An 18,203-nucleotide genomic window follows, 5' to 3' on the forward strand; every position below is an offset into this window, starting at 1 on the left:
GTCCGATTTACGACACAACGTGGTACCAAGCATAGATATAACGTTCTATATCTATGGTACCAAGGTGCAAAACGCGCCAACCGTTCTGTACGTGCGGCGTCACGCGCATATCGCGGATGTGATGAATTTGTACGTCACAATGCTACAAACTTCGTTTGTTGTACTTTGTATGTAAACAAACAAAAATCGCGCAAAAAGTCAGAGTCGCTGCTGGTACGGTGGGGCAAGGTGACGGAGTGAAGCTTACTTTCGTTCCTCGTGACCCAACCAGAATGACTGTCTTGAAGGCCTCGCGTGCAGGAAGGCGGAGGGGGCGTTCCTCGTCAGCCACGCCTTCCGCGGCCGGTCTCAAAGCGGGGCCCACCAAAAGTTCTCGTGCGAGTAGCCAATCGCGCAGTCGCGCTAAGCAATCCCCGCCCCGGAAATCTCACGTACATCGTCTGAAGTCAAGTCGAGTCAAGACTTCCGTGTCAGGGGTCAGGAGGTCTACAAGGGCGAGAGGTCATCATAAGGTACCTTCTCTGATGTATTAATTACAAATACCAAAGAAAGAAAATTAGAACAAGCACAATTAACACAAGGATGTGCTTCTTTACACAACTTGCTGGGGCAAGTTCATTGCTTTAGTTCTTTTCCTAAAATTATGTCACTGTTCTTCAGTCCAACCGTGTTATAAAGAAGACGAGTTACACCTTTATAGCCAACGATACAGTTATATGAAGCACCATACTTTCAAAAGTAGACCTACCTTTGTTATGACTTTGATATTTGACTGATATCTCTGTCGAAATTGATCCCCTTCTTTTGTATCAAACAAACCCATCTACCCTTCTGACGGTGACTCTTTATTTCAGTTCAAGTTGAGAAATAGAACAACCCTGGGTCATCCACCAACCACAGAGAAACCCAGCCCCCGTCCAACGAGCGCCAGCTCACGCCCAAAGCTCCGCCGAACCCCGCCGTTCACCAGGCTGTCCTCACTGCCCGCCTCGTCTCACTATTTTCTCCGGAGCTCATCATCGACGAAGACTGTGCCGCGGTCACCAGGCCGCCGTCGGATAGCCTTCGCAGGTGACTTGACGCGGTACTCGCTCCGCTCTTTGACCGGGAAGAAGCGAGAACGATCCTGGGACAGCAGCGCATCTGACAGCCTTGTAAGCAGGCCTCCCGGTACTCGTGCACGGGTAGGTAGTCTCGCTGAGATGCACTATCCTCGGTTTCCGGTACTCGATTTAATAAAAGAATATTATATTCTTATGTTTTTTTTCACTATCATTATCATTTTTTTTTTAAACAGAGTATCAGGTTATCGAATCGAGACTCAAGCCAACGCGAAGACACCGCCCACCCACAAGGAAAGAAACGCAAAATGCTCCCCCAGCCACGGCCGCCACCGAACACGCCTTGCTCTAGTCCGGAGACGCCCACCACCCCGCCGAGTAAGAGGGCCCGTTCTTCGCCCGTGCTGAGAGCGAAATCGACGGGTCGGAAGCCCCTGCCTCGTAGGGTGCCGGCGTCCCGCTCTGGAACCAAACGCCGGCGATCGGGGCGCAACCAACCGAAGGAAAATGACGGTCCTTCTGCCAAGAGACATCGTCGAAATGATGACATTCTGACAGTAAGTACAACTTTTAGTTTTGCATCGGTCGTTTGATTTTCTGGACAAGTTCTACTATTATGTTTGTACGTGATGTACGACAAACTTGCTGTCAAAAAGGCTCACAGACAATTTAAAAAACGTTATTTTTCCTTTCGCAAAAAAGTGCAAAGTGATAAAATTGCAAAAGAACTAAAGGTTCAAATGATGCGGTTTTATAATTCTCATGATGACGTACACAAGCTTTTTTGGTGTAATTTTAAGTGAGCTTTTGTCAGTATCTGGAAGGTTTCGATTTTTTTGAGTAATTATTCAATTTTCTTCACTGTTAACGTAGCTTGAATGCCAAGTGCAATGACACCTAATATTAATAATGTACCAGTAGATTTAAGCTTGTTATTTTTTTGTAGATTTAAGCTTGATATTTGCACAAAGTTCTTGGGAATACAAGCTTAAGAGGGTCACCTTTATTATGGTGTGCCGACCTTATCGCTCTCCCCGACTTGAGGTTTTCTCACGCTTCTTGTCCGTCCATTTTGACAAGATATCTTGACTTGTAATATTTATTCCTGAATTTCTTTAAGACCGACGGAAAATTTATGACACACATTTCCCCGACATTTTGATTTTTTTTTGAAATATTAGGATCTGAAGAGTCGTCTGGACGCCATTCGAGCTGCATCCGGGAAACGCGATAGAGTTGCCCTGCCAACCGTTCACAGACGTCGTCAGGGGGCGCCCCGTTCCTCGAAAAATGCAGTGTCAGTCATCGCCGTTGCCAGGAAACTCAAACGTCAGTTAGCTGAAGCCACGCCCACCATCTGCGATATGAGTCTGCGCAATGGTAAAATCAAGCTGAACTAGTTTGAGTAATTTGTACTCATTGTATGATATAGTCCTGTATTAATTTATTGTGATTATAATCGCAACAGATATACACATCATAAAATAGTATCCGAAATGAGCTCATCGGACTCTCATAATTCATCACTATTTCTAATATTGTTTGACAAACATTAAGACATTTCCCCTTTCTAAGAAAGAATTAAACTATACATTTTTGTATATTATTGTCTTACACGGAATGTTTGAGGTGACACATTATTCAACCTTTATTTAAATACTCTAACCACATTCAGTATTCTATTGTCATCTATGAGTTACCAGTATTTTACATATAGTAAACATCAATTTAAGAAATACGGACCATTTATAACCTTTAATTCCGCATTTTAGTTTTAATAAAACAGTTACACTTGTTTTATGACATCAATCAATTTTGGAAATAAGTATAGACCCCGGAAATATCGTTAAATTCCATATATTATTTTGTACTCGTCAGGTCCAACGTTAAATTCACTTGAAATAATCTAAGATGAAAGGCACGCATTCAGTCCAATAGCAAAAACTTGAGAATAAAATGTTTCTATGCTAATACCACAATGACAAAGTTGTGAACAGTGATCACTTAGCGAATACATCACAAGCAAAATGAAAAATCAGAAGAGGACACGTGTAATCTAGCTACATGCTACATCTGGTGTCGCTAAAAATCGACATGCAGTCCCAGATATCTTCAATGCAATTTGCATCCGTTGCGATACATTCGAGCCGCTTTTTTGATACGCCGTATCTCAGCTTAACAACAACAAAATCTTCAACTTGCTGCAGTGTTCAGAAATATACGGAGTCGAGTGCATGCTCGCCGTGCATGGAAAACTCGTAATTCTCTGGAGTGCTGGCCTCGTTCAAAACCTCGTAGTCGTGTGAGTCTTGTGGTCTCTCCTCCGCTGGAAGGGTAGGAGATTCCTCTGCTTGGCTGATGCCTTCCTTGTCTTGTTGGTTGACGGCGTTTTGGGTCATCTCGGCTGATTCATGTGGTTCCATCGTATCGTTGTCACCTATAGTCTCGATATCATCTACATCGTTAACGGTTACTGCCGCACTAGTCTCCTTGCAGCCGCTTGTGCTTTCGTCAAAGCCAGGATCACCACTCGCCTCCTCTGCCTCGCCAGTGGTACTGTTAATCTCCTCCTCGTGCTTGTCGGCATCCGATGCCTGACCTTTGACCTCTTCCCTGAGACTCCCATCACCAGCTCTCTCATCCTCCTCTGTGTAGCCCTCGTTCACCTCTCCTTCGGTGGCCACGCCTACTTCTTCCAGCCCGTCCCCCTCTGGAGGCGTTTCCTCCTCCTTGGCTTGGATGAGGTTCTCCAGGTCCTCGCTGAGCCTCCTGGCGGGTGATTTCACCATCAGGTAGCAGGCGAGGAGAGGCAGGAACAGGCCGCCAGCGACCAAGACGGAGCTGGCCGCTACTATCCCCAACCGAACCAATTCCATGTCTGTATACAACGGAAAGAATGCTGTCAAAATTATGGGTAAATTATTATACTTGCGACTGTATTGGTTCGAAATTTGTACAGGCAAACATGAACCGTCCGTGCTCTCCAACAAATTTAGACTCACCTCTTCCCGAATTGATACCATCTTCCTCGTCTCCTTCCTGCCGGCATCTCACTCCCACATCGTGCGAGTGAGTACACGCCTCCCCAGCCGCCTCCACACCGCCAGCGGCCGGGCACAGCCCTAGCGAGAAAATCTCGGCGCACACCACGGGCCCGCTGCCTTGTTCCTGGGCGGGCAGCATCCAGCCGTCGTCCTGCACGCCTTCTCGGTAGCCGAGATGCTTGCAGACGGCATCGGCGAAGTACTGGGTCCAGCCCCGGCTGCAGACGGTGCCCCACTCGCTGCCGTAGAATACCTCCACGCGGCCCTCGCCCTGGCCCACTGCGGGGCCTGTGAGGCGAAACATGTAGCCTAGGCGATCTGTCCAAAAACGGCAAAGGAGATAAAGCAGTGAGTAAAGTGGTAAAAAAGAAGTTCCATCTCCAGCCCATTTTTTAATTTTTTTTTTTATAAACAACGAATATGAAAAGAGTTCATAAAAAAAAAGGTTATCATGAAAAACCAGAGAATTTTTTTTGTGAAACTCAATCTCATCTGTGAAGACTGAATTTTGAAAGAACCGGTGCATGGTGCGAATTATTTCCCGACTAATTATCCGACATTGTGCGCGTCCCGTTCTCAGGAGAATGTGCGTGTGGTTTTATTTGGTATCAAATAGTTATCGCACATAGGCCTACTCTTCCCTTAAAAGTCACCATGCATCTGTTCAACGCAACTTTGAAACTTGCGCAAATCTGTTGTCCTTATTCCTGAGTTGGTTAGCCTATGAATTAGGTCGATTGAATTAAGGGCAATCAATTTGTGCAAGGTCCAAATTTGCGCTGAACACACCGATTGTTGACGCACAGACAATTTACAGGCTTACTCAGGAAGTCGTCAGGTTCAGGATCCCATACGCAACTCAGGCCGACGTCATCACTATGTGTGCACACGTCATCGCCGTCAACAGGACACGGCACCAATTCCCAGTCTCCCTGATCGCCGCCGTCGAGACACCACGAAGGGCCGGTACCCTCGCCCAGGTGCACACCCCAGCCGTCCGGTCGGACACCGTCGAAGCCTAGCCTACGGCAGGTGTAATCCGCTGAGTCGTAGGTCCAGTTGCGGTTGCAGACGGTAACCCATTGGTTGTCTACGTAGAGCTGGAGCCAGCCCTCGTTCCTAGCCGCACCACCGCCCAGGTAGCCAACTTATTGGAAAAAGAGTGCGAAGAAAATAATTACTTAAAATATCAAAAAAGGGAGATTTCAAATGACTTGTATAAGTCTCAATCTCTGACATGTGCGCATTTTGTGTATTTAGATAAATGGCGCTATTACGGTGTCCTCTGCCTACAGTACCCTTTTTAACGACCGTTTTGTGATGTCACCTTATCCCCTCTACCAACATCCCCTGGGTGGCGCTGTTCACTTGATCCTCTTTGCCGATTTTAAGCGACAAGACAAATGATATAAATGTAAGGGGTGGAGCAATCGAACCCCCCCCCCCTCAGCCGGTGACTTGAATGGTATTATACTAGTAAAAATTCGGTCAAAAATAAATGGAACGCTAAAATTCCTAAATTTATTTTCAAATATGACTGCCTTTATAGAATGCAGGAGAAAGCCAACACGGAACATATAAGGTCACATAATAGCCCCATGTTATAGCTTTGTTAAGAAATATTGCAACATATAGGAGTTATGTTCTTCAGATGTATTCATGTCGTTAATCTGTGCATTAAGCACATCGAGCAAGCAATATCGATCGCACAATATGCCACCAAATGACGTGAAAGTATCGCTAAATCCATGTTGCATTGAAGGCCTACAGAGTAAGTACGTAATGCACAAAAAAGCATCAGCTTTTGAATACACACAGTGCACGAGAGACGCCCGGTGTCGTTTGGTTCTTGCGAACTCTTTACTGATTCTGCTAGCTGAGTACAATGCCCGCCAAAATGACCACGCATTATTTTGGGAGCCTAATGGTTGTCATTAGGGGCATTCAGCTCGCTCGTTGCTGCTCGTTTTAATGATTCGCACGAGCTCAGATCAGTTGAAAAAGTTGTTCATAATAACAAAATATGAGTCCAATTACCGAAAGCTTCATAATATTTAAAAAAGAAAAAAAGAAAAAAAGGAATGGTGGAGTGTTGGCCATTAGCGCAAAAACATTGGCAAAGAAGGAAATAATCCGGGGGGGGGGCCTTGATGCCCCAGGCCCCCCCCCCGAGAGGGGGTGGAAAAATAAGAAAAGAAAGGACAGATGGCGAACAGGGGGCCTATTTTAATTCAAATTTAGCGTTATTATTGCACCATAGAAACTACAGGATTCGGGTCTATACATCCGGTTGTGTACAGGACATGTTATTTAACATTTATCTTTTTAATAATTAAAACTTAGTATTACTATGAACGGCGCCCCTTGCGTTAAACGAAGTGCAGCCTGTGAACGTTTGCCTGTATGAACTTGTTTCAAACAAATGCAGTTTCATACGATTTATTCTTGAAAACTATCCATCAGATGAGCCCGTTTTTAAGTTGAAATGCCTGAGAAAAAAGACGCCATTGCAACATTGAAGTCTTTTGCAATACACAACTCCTAATAGCAACTCACCGAGATTGGATGCCGATGTGCCGAAGCTGACACACCGTGCCAGACCGACTGACGTCGCCATCAAAAGGAACTTCAGTAGCCCGTCAGCCCGTAGCACTAGCACCATTCCGTCCACCTCAGTCAGTTCAAGTCTTCCAGGAATGGACGCAAAACTTCACTTCTCCAGTTCAACGGAATGAACTCAGTGGGGATGAAATTTTGATTTAAGCCTATGTGCGCATCTCCGCGTGCACCATCTCTACATCAACACGAAAATCACTTTTCCCACTTGATTTTCAACACTCTGATTCCGCGGTGACTCTTACGTAATCGCATCTGTGGCATTACCCCACCCATATTATCATGCGGCCATACTGTGAAAGATCGATGCAAACCTTTTACCGAGATGTTCGATCAATTACGTCGATAATAATGGCCTTTCTCAGCTTCCGTAAAGCATAAAATCGAAATAATTAGTCAACATTATGTTATTTTCAAGACACAGATTTCCTGGTGATTTGTTGACCCGTTATTATTGGAGGTCTGAAGTGCTTGTCATCGAAAGTGACCGTGATATGATTATTTCATATTTAATATGTTGATTTCAGGCCATATTTGCTTAGGACAAAACGCTGTATTTTGAGGTCTGTCCTAGATCCACGCTTCTGTACAAAACAACAAAATTATATCGCAGTCTCCGACGAATATAAGATGAAAAGCGTCCTTTTACGAATGTTTGCGGGGGAGGGGAAGGGCCATGAATTTTAAACGTACTTTTCCTTATCGGGCTGAACGACGAGCTTAATCACGGGCTTATCACGGGCTTATTCAGCCCGCGGTAGTACAGGGTGAGTAAAAAAACACGAAACCCAAATGTTGGGACCATTGTTTTAAGGAAATTCTGCATGTAGCACTTTCAAAATCTAGGATATAAAAGCCCAATTCATAAGCTTTCTTTTAATACAAGAATCATTCAAATCACTCATTTACTTTTCAAGTTACGGAATTTTAAACACAACCACCGTTTTAAGGTTCTGTCCACGGATCACCAAAAAGGTGTGCGTTCTTTCAACAAAACGAAAACAATTCACACACATCCCTATGTGATTTGTTTTCGTTTTGCTGAAAGAACAGGGAACTTTTTTGCGATCCGTGGACAGAACCTTAAAACGGTGGTTGTGTTTAAAATTCCGTGACTTGAAAAAGTACATGAGTGATTTGAATCATTCTTGTACTAAAAGAAAGGTCATGATTTGGGCTTTCATATCCTAGATTTTGAAAGTGCTTCATGCAGAACTTCCCTGAAACAATGGTCCCAACATTAGGGTTTCGTTTTTTTTTTACTCGCCCTGTACAGCCTGTGCGACTCATCGCCGCGATTTTCTCGGGCCTTATTCCGCACAGACGATGACGTTTTGCCACCCGCAGAGTTTGTATGGTTAAGAAAAATTAAAATAAAATCTATTTAAATTAATCTTAAAACAAAAATCAAGCGTAATCAAATTCTTGACTCGCACACGGTGACCGTCACGCTTTCATCTGGGCTAATTTTTGTGTTGTTTCTGCATCGAAATATCCAAGTAACTTTATCATATCAGTAACACAAGTTAAATTTTTTTAGCGTTTTTCCTTGGTTTTTAAAAGCTGCTATATCCAAACAGTGACACTTGTGGCACTAGTCGCAATGTCTCGGTTTCAGCGCATGTGCGGATTTAAGCACGCCTGCACCGTAGTATCATCTTCATGGCTCGCTTGTAGTCTCTCTTCATAGAGGCGTAAATGATTGGGTTGATGGTGGAATTGAGAAAGGCTAACCATAGGCTAGCTACCAGCGGCCAGGGAGCAACTGGTGTTTGGTAGACCTCAGGATGCTGTTTGGAGTACAGGATGATGCTGAAGAAAGGCAGCCAGCGGACTATGTAAGAGCCGACAACTACGGCAATCATTGCAAAGGATTTCTTCCTGCGAGCCGCTATGATATCTTCTATCCTCAGCTGCTGATTGGGCCGTAGGTCTGTGTCCTGCTGCTGACGGCGGTCGACGGGCGCTGTGACCGGAGTTACGGCGGCACTGGAAGCGACTCTTTGGGGCTCTTTGGAGAAGGATGGACCGGGGATGTTTGCCATCGTGGCGTCATCAGCTTTCACGCCAGTCGGGTGCCTCATGGTCGTAGACCTGCGGCTGCTGCAACTGGGCATGTCAGATCTTATTTGTTGCATCTCCAACACGTCTGCTTGGACATCACGCTGATTGTGTACTGGGGCTGGCCGGGGTACATTTGGGTTTCTTGCTGGACCAATTCGCCGCGGGCGGTTGATCTTCCAAATGGCCCGAGCTGTACCAACGTTCACGATCACGAGAATAGTCGTGGGAATCCAGAACATACATAATGAAAGACGTCGATATGGCTCAGTCGGTGATCCAAGATAACACCCGTTAGCGTGATAAGCCTGTCGGGTGAAGACGACCGATATACCGACCACTGCAAGCCAGCCCCCGATAATGACGGCCAGCGCTATCCGAGGTTTACGGTACTTCAAGTATTTAACGGGCGTGGCGATCGACAGGTAACGGTCCACGGAAACCATGCACAGTACCAGTATGGAGGACATGGCCCCTACGGAAAAAAGAAAAATCCACAGACGACAGATGAGTTTCCCCAAGACCCAGCCATCTTCGTGGAATCCATTGAACACCATCGGGGGCAAAACAAATACGCACATGATCAGGTCCGACACACAGAGGGCGGTGATATAGAAATTGGGCACCGTCCGCAGAAATTTGTACTTTGCTACCGCGTAGCAGCACAGACCGTTGCCCACCGATCCCAACACTATCATCACGATCAAACTCAGATTCAACCATAATGATTTGTCCAGTGCAAAAGCTTCATAGGCCTCGCTGCCTGACACAATGAGTGAAGAGTTCGATGAATCCATGTTTGTACTTCAACAGCTGAATGACAGTTCCGTTTCACGCGGCGGGTGTTTTTATATACATTCAAACGATGACGTCAGAGCGAGCATTGCGAAGAATGTTATAATATTGGACGTCAAATGGCCCTTATGCCACTTTCCGTTAGCATGGTTTTCATACAGCCGATGACGTTTGCCGCCTGCAGAGTTTATAGCTAAGATCTAAAAAACTTTTTGGGGGGAGGGGGAAGCAAGCGCAATCAATTATTACTCGACTCGCACACAATGACCGCCATGATTTTATCTGGGCGGATTTTTTTTCTGCATCGAAATTTCCAAGTAACCTTATCATATCAAATTTAATTTCAATTCGCGTTTTAAGTTCGTGGTTTCTAGCTGCTACATGTATATGCAAAGAGTGACACTTGTGGCATGTCGCAACGTTTCGGTTTCTGCGCATGTGCGGATTTAGGCACGCCTGCACCGAAGCATCATCTTCATGGCTCGCTTGTAGTCTCTCTTCATAGAGGCGTAAATGATTGGGTTGATGGTGGAATTAAGAAAGCCTAACCATCGGCTAGCTACCAGCGGCCAGGGAGCAACTGGGGTTTGGTAGACCTCAGGATGCTGTTTGGAGTACAGGATGATGCTGAAGAAAGGCAGCCAGCAGACTATGTAAGAGCCGACAACTACGGCTATCACTGCAAAGGATGTTTTCCTACGGGCCGCCAAGATGTCTTCTATCCTCGGCTGCTGATTGGGGCGTGGGTCTGTGTCCCGCTGCTGACGGCGGTTGACATGAACTGTGACCGCAGCTACGGCGGCACTGGAAGCGACTCTTTGGGGCTCTTTGGAGGAGGATGGACCGGGGATGTTTGCCATCGTGGCGTCATCAGCTTCCAAGCCAGCCGGGTACCTAATGGGCGTAGACCTATGGGTGCTGCAACCCGGCGTCTCTGATCGTTTTTGCTGCATTTTCAACACGCTCGCTTGGACATCACGCTGATTTGGTGCAGGGACATTCCCGATCCCAGGCGCATCTGGGTTTCTCCCAGGACCAATTCGCCGCGGGCGGTTGATCTTCCAAATAGCCCGAGCCGTTCCAACGTTCACAACCACCAGAACGCAAGTGGGGAGCACGAATAAGCATACAGCCAAGGTGGCCCGGATGTCAAAGATGGTTTCTGTTGGAAAACATTCGCTTCCGCGATAGCGCGAAGTCAAGGAAATTAAAGGCGAGGACGTGACGAATACAGCCAGCCACGTCGCGGTGATGACGGCCAGCGCTATCCGAGGTTTACGGTACTTCAAGTACTTGACGGGCGCAGCGATCGACAGATAACGGTCCACGGAAATCACGCACAGCGTTAGTTTGCAAGACAAGGATCCCACGGAGGCGAAGAAAGGCCACAGGTGACACATGAAACCGCCCAAGTTCCATTCTCCTGTCCTGAGCCCGTTATAGACAGTCAGGGGCAAGACCAACACGCACACGAACAGGTCCGACACCGCCAGAGAGGTGACGTGGAAATTTGGCACCGTCCGTAGAAACTTGTATCTAACCACAGCATAGAAGCACAGACCGTTGCCCACCGATCCCAATACTATCAGCACGATCAAACTCAGATTGTACCATAGTGATTTGTCCAGTGCAAAAGCTCCGTCAGCGTGTAGCCTTGTCACGTTCGGCGCACTGGATGCATCCATGCCTGCATCATTGGTGTATCATGCTGTTTGACTGCGCTGTAACTTTATACTCGTAGCTATAGCTGCAGCCCCGAGTTCGCCAGTTCAATGCTTTTATAGTACGGGTCAGTTAGCGATGGAAGGTAACAGTGGATTATTTGGTGTTTTACTTGACTTAGGCCTCTGAAGTGCGTCTCGCATAAATTGACATTTATGAAAATTGCTTTCCCGTTTTTTTGGCGATAGTAGAAGTATAATTATGTCAATTAACAAGGGTTGTTCCATTTTGCTCCCCTTGTTTCTTTTCTTAAACGGTGTTTTCGTACACATTTCCCCTGTTTAAATAATGGATGATCTGCAGGGGACAGACGTGTCAATGGATGGCATAGGGTGAACCTTAATGGCATCAACCAAGCGTAGGTTCCGGTGAACGGATTCTAATGGTGCCTGCGAGCAGGGAGCGGTGTTGCAAGCCGTCAGGGTCACCCCGCCCTCTTTGACGGAGAGGATAGCACAGAGCTTGGGCAGGTAGACACAGACCAGCGTCAGGTAGGCGTTGAGCTGTACGGCGAGGCACACCGTGGCCAGTTTCTGCAGCACGTCCACGGCCGTGGTGTAGACCGGCACGGCGGCCAGGCACAGCACCAGGGTGGAGTAGACGCTGACCGCGATGAACTTGGACTCGTTGTAGTTGCTGGGTACCTTCCGGGCCTTGAAGGCGGCCAGGCAGCAGCCCAAGATCAGTAGCAGGTTGTACAGGCCGCTGGCGTAAAAACCGACACCGAACTGGCAGAAGAGTTCCACCACGTGCATCATGCCGTTTGCGTTCGGTCTAGCGAGAGTCTCTGGCTTGGAGGGGCTGGTAAGAATCGACACTGCGGCTATCAGAACCTAAATGAAAAACAAACGGTAAAACGGTTTAGGAAGTACTTTATTTGTGTGTGTTGAACATAATGCTGAACCATGGCCATCTAAAGTCCAATTGATATCCATTATGAGGATTGAAAGATTATAGGCACTTCCCAAATGTCATTTTGGGTGATTAAAACTGATGGATACTTTCCAAAATGAATTGAGTGTTTTCTGTTTGCTCTATTACTCCATGGCTGTCGGGAACCAAGGGCCTTAGAATTCAAGTCTCCGAGGGGGACTCAAACTAAGGAATCCATAGAATTGTAACTCTCACAAGGGATCTCAAGTCTTGCTCTTGGCAAACATAAACACAATTGTTTGAATACGTGAGGCATAGTGATTTTCTAATTGCTGCAGTTGGGTACAAAAAAACCCACACGATTATTTGTATGCACATAGGCCTACCCTTTCTGTGACATATTCCATTTTGCTCGGCCCCACAGGACTTAACGCGTTCCATCTAATCAAATCTCACCAAATATTGTCATGGCGACAAAAAAAGGATCGTGGGTGACCCTAAAGTGACTTGAAGTGAGTGACGTCGATGTACGTCACGTCGCCAATGCTTGTTTGATGGCCGACCGTACTGCAATTTGTCTCCAGAGGGCGCTCGAGGCATTTAAGGACATGAGACGAGAGTTAACCAACCAAAAAAAAAAACACGAAAGGGCGCAATATTGTTTACCATGTAGAGTCTAGTAGGCGCGTTCGTGTTACTATTAATCTTTCAGGTCTTTGAGAACCGTGTTCTGGTGATTATACTAGTATATTCTTTACAGTGCGGTGAAATTCATTCCTTCATTCATTCATTATTAACAACCCATTCGCACAGCTACTCTATATTACATATGCCCCATAATATACCACTACCTAGAACGTGTTTTGTCCATTAGTACAATTGTATTACAATGGAACTACCACAAAAGTAAAGCCTCTATTACTTGTCCTTTTATTTTTAAGGAACAATTTTGCAACATTAAGCTAATTTTGCATTGGTTAAAATCTATACCTTGATTATTTGGCTGCATCGGGTCAATAATTAACAGCATGTTTCTAAATCATCACTTACCACACTGCCTGGCAAGATTTCCCTACTCGTAAACACATCAATCGAATTTAATTGATTACGAGTTCTATATGCACTATCGACCCCGTGCAACTACACAAACTTCAATGACTCGATTGCCGATTACTCAGTAATAGTTATCACTCCGTAAAGTGACCGGTTATTTGTCAACTGTTATACTCAACGTAAGATTTTCACTTCGGGCAAAGAGCATATTAAGGCACAATACAAGGACCCTTTTGGCGCAATAGGACTTTTGTCAACTTAATTATGAAATTGATTGTTTTCTTTACAGAAAAGCAGATCCAAAGACCGTTTGCCATTACGTATGACGCATGCGCCCAATAGCCAGTGCCTATAGGTCGCCCAAACAAATTACCTCCGCTCTATAGCAAAACGGCATACCTCAATCGCACGATTCACTGTCTTGTTCATTGACATAAACTTAGGAGGAACGGACGCATGTTGAGTGCTTGTAGGAAATGAAATCGTGTTGTCAATATTGCTAGGGAAATAATCGTGCATGGTCGTGATTCCAAATAATATGATGTGTGTTGATTCATCAGTAATCATTAATAAAAAGCCAACTGTAATGCAATTTATTATCAATGTCCGTACGGGAAAATGGAATTACTTCAACCCCCTCGCCCTCTATAGAAAGCAAAATATGAAGAGAATTGCTTTTTACACAGGTTTAAGGTTGCGGGATCGTAAACAATTCTTATAAAATCTTGGTGGAGAAGTACCTAAATTTGGGTTGCTTTTCAGTTATAATAAACAATTGAACAAGACGTTGAGGGAGACATTATTGTTGACACTCAAATCATTGGTTTTGTACTGTGAAAAACACAAAGGTTCCGAAAAAAAGTCCTTCTCTCGGGGTTTATAAATTCCGAAAATTTCCTCTAATAAGCTACACTTTACTTGTGATGTTGTACTCGTCATGTTTAACCCTACCGAATAGTGTGTTCACCTTGTGGGAATTTATTCGAAAATCGTGACGCCATGTTGAATTTAAGGGCCAGGATTATGCATCTTTTCAGAAAATCCAGGCAACATTTTAAGAAAATTAAACATCAAATGTTCAAATTCCATTCGATTTTGAAGCTTCTTCTTTGGATTTTGAGTGGTGCTAATTGAAAAATTAAAAAAATGAAAGGAAACGCAAATAATCCTATATTCCTGTAGTGGATAGCAGGGGTGAGAAGACGTATCATAATAAACAGAGGTTGTATATGCACTTACCTGGATCAACACAAACAAGACGACCATTGTCATCTGAGATTTCGGTGAGATGAAGCGTGGCCGCTTCACGGACCGCCGCCCCGCCTGGAAGATCCTGTATATCCGGACTACCTTCAGGAGAGTCGGGGCGAAGCTGAGGGTGAAGCTGAAGGCGATCCCGGTCTCAGCGACGATGCAGGTGGTAGGTACCGGGGGCAGGAGAATCAAACCGCCCGTCACGAATGCCAAGGTGAGACCCAGGACGTTGACGCAGATCAGCTCGCGACTGGAGCATTTGATCAGGGCGTGGTTCCGGTAGGCCAATGCCAGCACCGCGGTCAGTGCGCAGAGGGCGATGCCCAGGCCGGACAGGGTCAGCAGTAAGATGACCACATGGTTCCCGTAATCCATCGGAGTCGGGGCGATCTGACGACACTGGGTGCGGGAGGGATCCGGCCACTCCGTCTGCCCGCAACGTTCGCAATCGTTCCCCTTTACGATAGTGTCGATTGGGCATGAGTGGCACCCGGAGCAACACCTCCCCCGTGGTACTGAAAAATAGCCGGCCTGGCAGACCTCGCGGCAGTTGGACAGGGGTATCTCCCTGCTCCCATTCTGCCAACGCATCAAGGTTTCGTTCAGGCACAGCCCAGCGGTGGATGAGCTCCAGTGACCGACGTCTACCATGGTGTATTTACTGTCGACTTCTTGGTAGTTGTTGATCGTGTATGCCCCACCTCCGTCCCCGTAGCTATTGAAAGAGAATTCCCCTCCTGGGGCGGGGAAAGACACGTTCTTCAGGTAGGACAACAAAAGGCGTCCAGTGATGCCTTCCTTGTGGATGCAGTTAGGCCTACCAGCGCATACATCCTCGATGTAAGCGTGTATGGCGTGGGCAAATGCTCGCACAGCGTTCACGACTGGCGTTTCTTCACCTAGAAGAGAATGCCCCAGTGACAGCTTATGAAGACTGGAGCAGTTTGTGAAGTCCTTATCACTGCAGAGTGCATCCTGAGACCATTCACTCAGATTTTCCCACGGAGTATGGATCAGAGACGAGACATAATTCTTGAATTTGGGCACTGGTTCGTTGGTGAACTTCAGGAAGATCGCACCACTCGTGACTTCGTGTAGGTCCTGCCTGTCAAGTAGATTTTCCCATATCTGGGCGGCGACCCAGATGTAGCGGTGAGTCAAGCCCGCCTCCCTGAACGACTGCAACATGTCCAGGGCGTCAACGCGACCAAGGAAGGTGACAATGACTGTGGAAGCGTCATACTCCAACATCTTGGCCACTATTTCGTTGCGGTCCTCTTCGGATGCGGAGTCCCGTACGTAGGAGGACATAGCAAGACACACGTTGCGCTTTGCGGCCGAGGCTTCGAACTGCATGGCCCCGTGGATACCCTCACTGTCGGCAGAGTAGAGTAAGGCCACGTACACCCACCCGAAATGCTCCAAGATATCCAGAATGGCTTCCACCCGCAGCCGGTCCGGCGTGGAGGTCCTCAAGAGGTAGGCGTACTTCTCCCGGTCGCTGAATTCATCGCTGTGCGCTCCGTGCGACACCACCGGCACTTCGAACAGTTGGCCGAGTTGGCTGACCGGGATGCTGGTCTCGCTAGAGCCGGTGCCTACCAGGCCAACCACTGGACCTGTGCGGGGCGTCTCAAGGGAACAGAGATCCTTGAAAGTCGTGGGACTATCCGGACTTACAAGGGTCAGCGTCTGCCAGAGGGAGAGCTCCTCAGATGAACAATCATCCCGTAGGTCGTAGCCCAGGGTAACATCCGGCAACAAGTCTCGCCGCTTGTTGATATCTTCAACTGCGAAGTCCATAGCCAACGCGTTCTTGATCAGCCAGTTGGTGTTAATCTTACTGTGGCACAGATTTTTAGCTGAGCTGGGGGACACCGTAAGTAATCCGCCGAGGATCACATCTCCGGGCTTCGTGAATGAATAGCAGGCCCTGTGTGCCTGAGAATAAGCAACTGTCGGCACGATAGTCTCTGCCAAGAGGGGGAGAACAATCCACAAGAAAACTGCTTTCGACATGACGAATCCTAGTACATGTACAATGAAACGAACTGGCAATCTGGAGACGGCGACGAATACTCCTCACGTCCTTGTTGCAAAATCCAGGTATAATTTATGTACCCTGTGGATTTTAGCAGGCAAAGTGGTTGGATAGCCGAGAGAATACGAGTTCAAAATAAATTCAGCACGTTCTGGTCGTAAGTGACATTTGCTGTCTGAAAACTGTCTTCTGTTTGGTATTCCTCCTGCGGTGTCGCAAAAAGATTTACACCATTGTACATCAGTGTCTTGTTCGTGAATGTACGATAAACGCTTCGGCCTATAGTCCACGCAGGGATTTCCGTTTTTCTCAACTGCCTTGCAATATGAGGTGCAAGCTATATCCACCCTGTACTTATAAAGGCAGTCGATTGCCCGTAAACGTCTCCACGGACTGGCAAATGAGTGATCAAAATGGGGTCGGTAATATGCTGCGGACTAAAAGCACCGACGTCACCCGTCACACCGTATGCAATTAAAATAGTCGGGTTCCGTTTACCGTATTATTATGCACAGGCTAATACCGTGCCTCCTGTTCTCAGTGCCATTCGCCTCTTTAATCATCTCAATGGAGATAATTGCATGCGTTAACCAACCCTTGCCAGAAAAATCAACTAATTAAATTGCCCTGTTGATCTTGGAGGTACCGGTGATGAATATTTATCTGAGGACGGAACTGACAGTGCGTTTCGGGGGAGCCTTTCACATGCTTTGTTTACACACCATACATTTCCCGTCACGGATAGACGAGATAGCGTCGGTCTCGCTTTTGGAATCGGTTATGCCCAATTAATCAACAATGATGGTTTTGAAGTAGGACCATTCGGTTTATATAAATTACTGTTGACCATTACTTCTGCAGGTGCTTTCATCTTATTCCGATGACAAATTAAAGTTCAGTGTTAAGTAAAACGGGCGAGTAGGCCTTTGAAGTTGGCCTAATGTAGAATACAGTACATGAACCTTGCCTCCTTGCGGGGGAGGCAACATCTTTCTAATTTCTAGTCAAGCGAGACGAGAATAGACAGTTGTAGTTACCTTTATGTTTCAAACACACCCAAATGGTTTAAAGGTTTAAATTTTCAACTTGTCATCAAGCGGAGCTTGAGAATAAAATAAAAAACCTCCAAGGAAGATATTAACATTTAACATCATTGCACATTGAGGGCCGAATTCGGCTCAAATATTACACTTTTAGAAGACCGAGGAATGACACAATGATGAGTTTTTCCTTAAAAAAAAGTATTACGTTTCAAAACGGTGACACGGAATGACAAATATTGACTCTTTGTACCAAATTGTAAAGCATTTGATGAGAAATTATGGCAAATATTTTGACCCAAAGAGGAGGAGGAAATGTGTAAAGCGCCCTCTTGTGGTGGCCGCAACCAAACTTTAAAATAACGTTACCAATAACCGCCGACAGGGCGCCCTCAGATGCTTAGTCGAAACCCCCTCTATTAGCAAACAATTTTTCTGCGACTATAGATTATGTATTTTTTGTACGTTTTTGTAATTCCATGTGGGGAACCAAACAGCCCATAGCTTAAAACTGGCAAAGAATCACCCACTGATCTCCATGTAAAAAATACCCACACATGGAGAACACGCCTAAATGCATATACTGATTTCTTGAAGTGCGCCCTCAATATATTTTTATGCCCGAACACGGCTCTGTCACATG

The 18,203-nt window shown here is 46.2% G+C and overlaps 5 protein-coding genes across 5 annotated transcripts; 1 reads left to right on the forward strand and 4 right to left on the reverse strand.

Moving 5' to 3' along the window:
• The first annotated feature begins 148 nt into the window (after positions 1–148).
• Positions 149–2,682, forward strand: LOC119740156 (serine/arginine repetitive matrix protein 1-like). Its single transcript, XM_038215366.1, has 4 exons — positions 149–512; positions 855–1,184; positions 1,298–1,618; positions 2,243–2,682. The coding sequence occupies exons 1-4, from the start codon at positions 273–275 to the stop codon at positions 2,459–2,461; spliced, it is 1,110 nt and encodes a 369-aa protein (XP_038071294.1). The 5' UTR covers positions 149–272; the 3' UTR covers positions 2,462–2,682.
• Positions 2,468–7,182, reverse strand: LOC119740155 (antigen WC1.1-like). The gene is made up of 4 exons (XM_038215365.1): positions 6,662–7,182; positions 4,929–5,252; positions 4,064–4,423; positions 2,468–3,939 (listed from the first exon to the last, which is right to left on the reverse strand). Exons 1-4 carry the CDS (start codon positions 6,765–6,767, stop codon positions 3,272–3,274), a joined length of 1,458 nt encoding a protein of 485 aa, XP_038071293.1. The 5' UTR covers positions 6,768–7,182; the 3' UTR covers positions 2,468–3,271.
• A 1,170-nt stretch (positions 7,183–8,352) lies between these two features.
• Positions 8,353–9,579, reverse strand: LOC119740052 (muscarinic acetylcholine receptor M5-like). Its single transcript, XM_038215253.1, has one exon. The coding sequence runs from the start codon at positions 9,577–9,579 to the stop codon at positions 8,353–8,355; it is 1,227 nt and encodes a 408-aa protein (XP_038071181.1).
• A 416-nt stretch (positions 9,580–9,995) lies between these two features.
• Positions 9,996–11,294, reverse strand: LOC119740053 (beta-1 adrenergic receptor-like). The gene has a single exon (XM_038215254.1). It carries the CDS (start codon positions 11,260–11,262, stop codon positions 10,024–10,026), a length of 1,239 nt encoding a protein of 412 aa, XP_038071182.1. The 5' UTR covers positions 11,263–11,294; the 3' UTR covers positions 9,996–10,023.
• Positions 11,295–11,580: 286 nt separating this feature from the next.
• On the reverse strand, positions 11,581–16,763 carry LOC119740054 (metabotropic glutamate receptor 3-like). The gene is made up of 2 exons (XM_038215255.1): positions 14,465–16,763; positions 11,581–12,132 (listed from the first exon to the last, which is right to left on the reverse strand). The coding sequence occupies exons 1-2, from the start codon at positions 16,496–16,498 to the stop codon at positions 11,581–11,583; spliced, it is 2,586 nt and encodes an 861-aa protein (XP_038071183.1). The 5' UTR covers positions 16,499–16,763.
• Positions 16,764–18,203: the final 1,440 nt, after the last annotated feature.

Source organism: Patiria miniata, unplaced genomic scaffold (genome assembly GCF_015706575.1).
Source record: "Patiria miniata isolate m_02_andy unplaced genomic scaffold, ASM1570657v1 HiC_scaffold_4, whole genome shotgun sequence".
Taxonomy (NCBI): Eukaryota; Metazoa; Echinodermata; class Asteroidea; order Valvatida; family Asterinidae; genus Patiria; species Patiria miniata.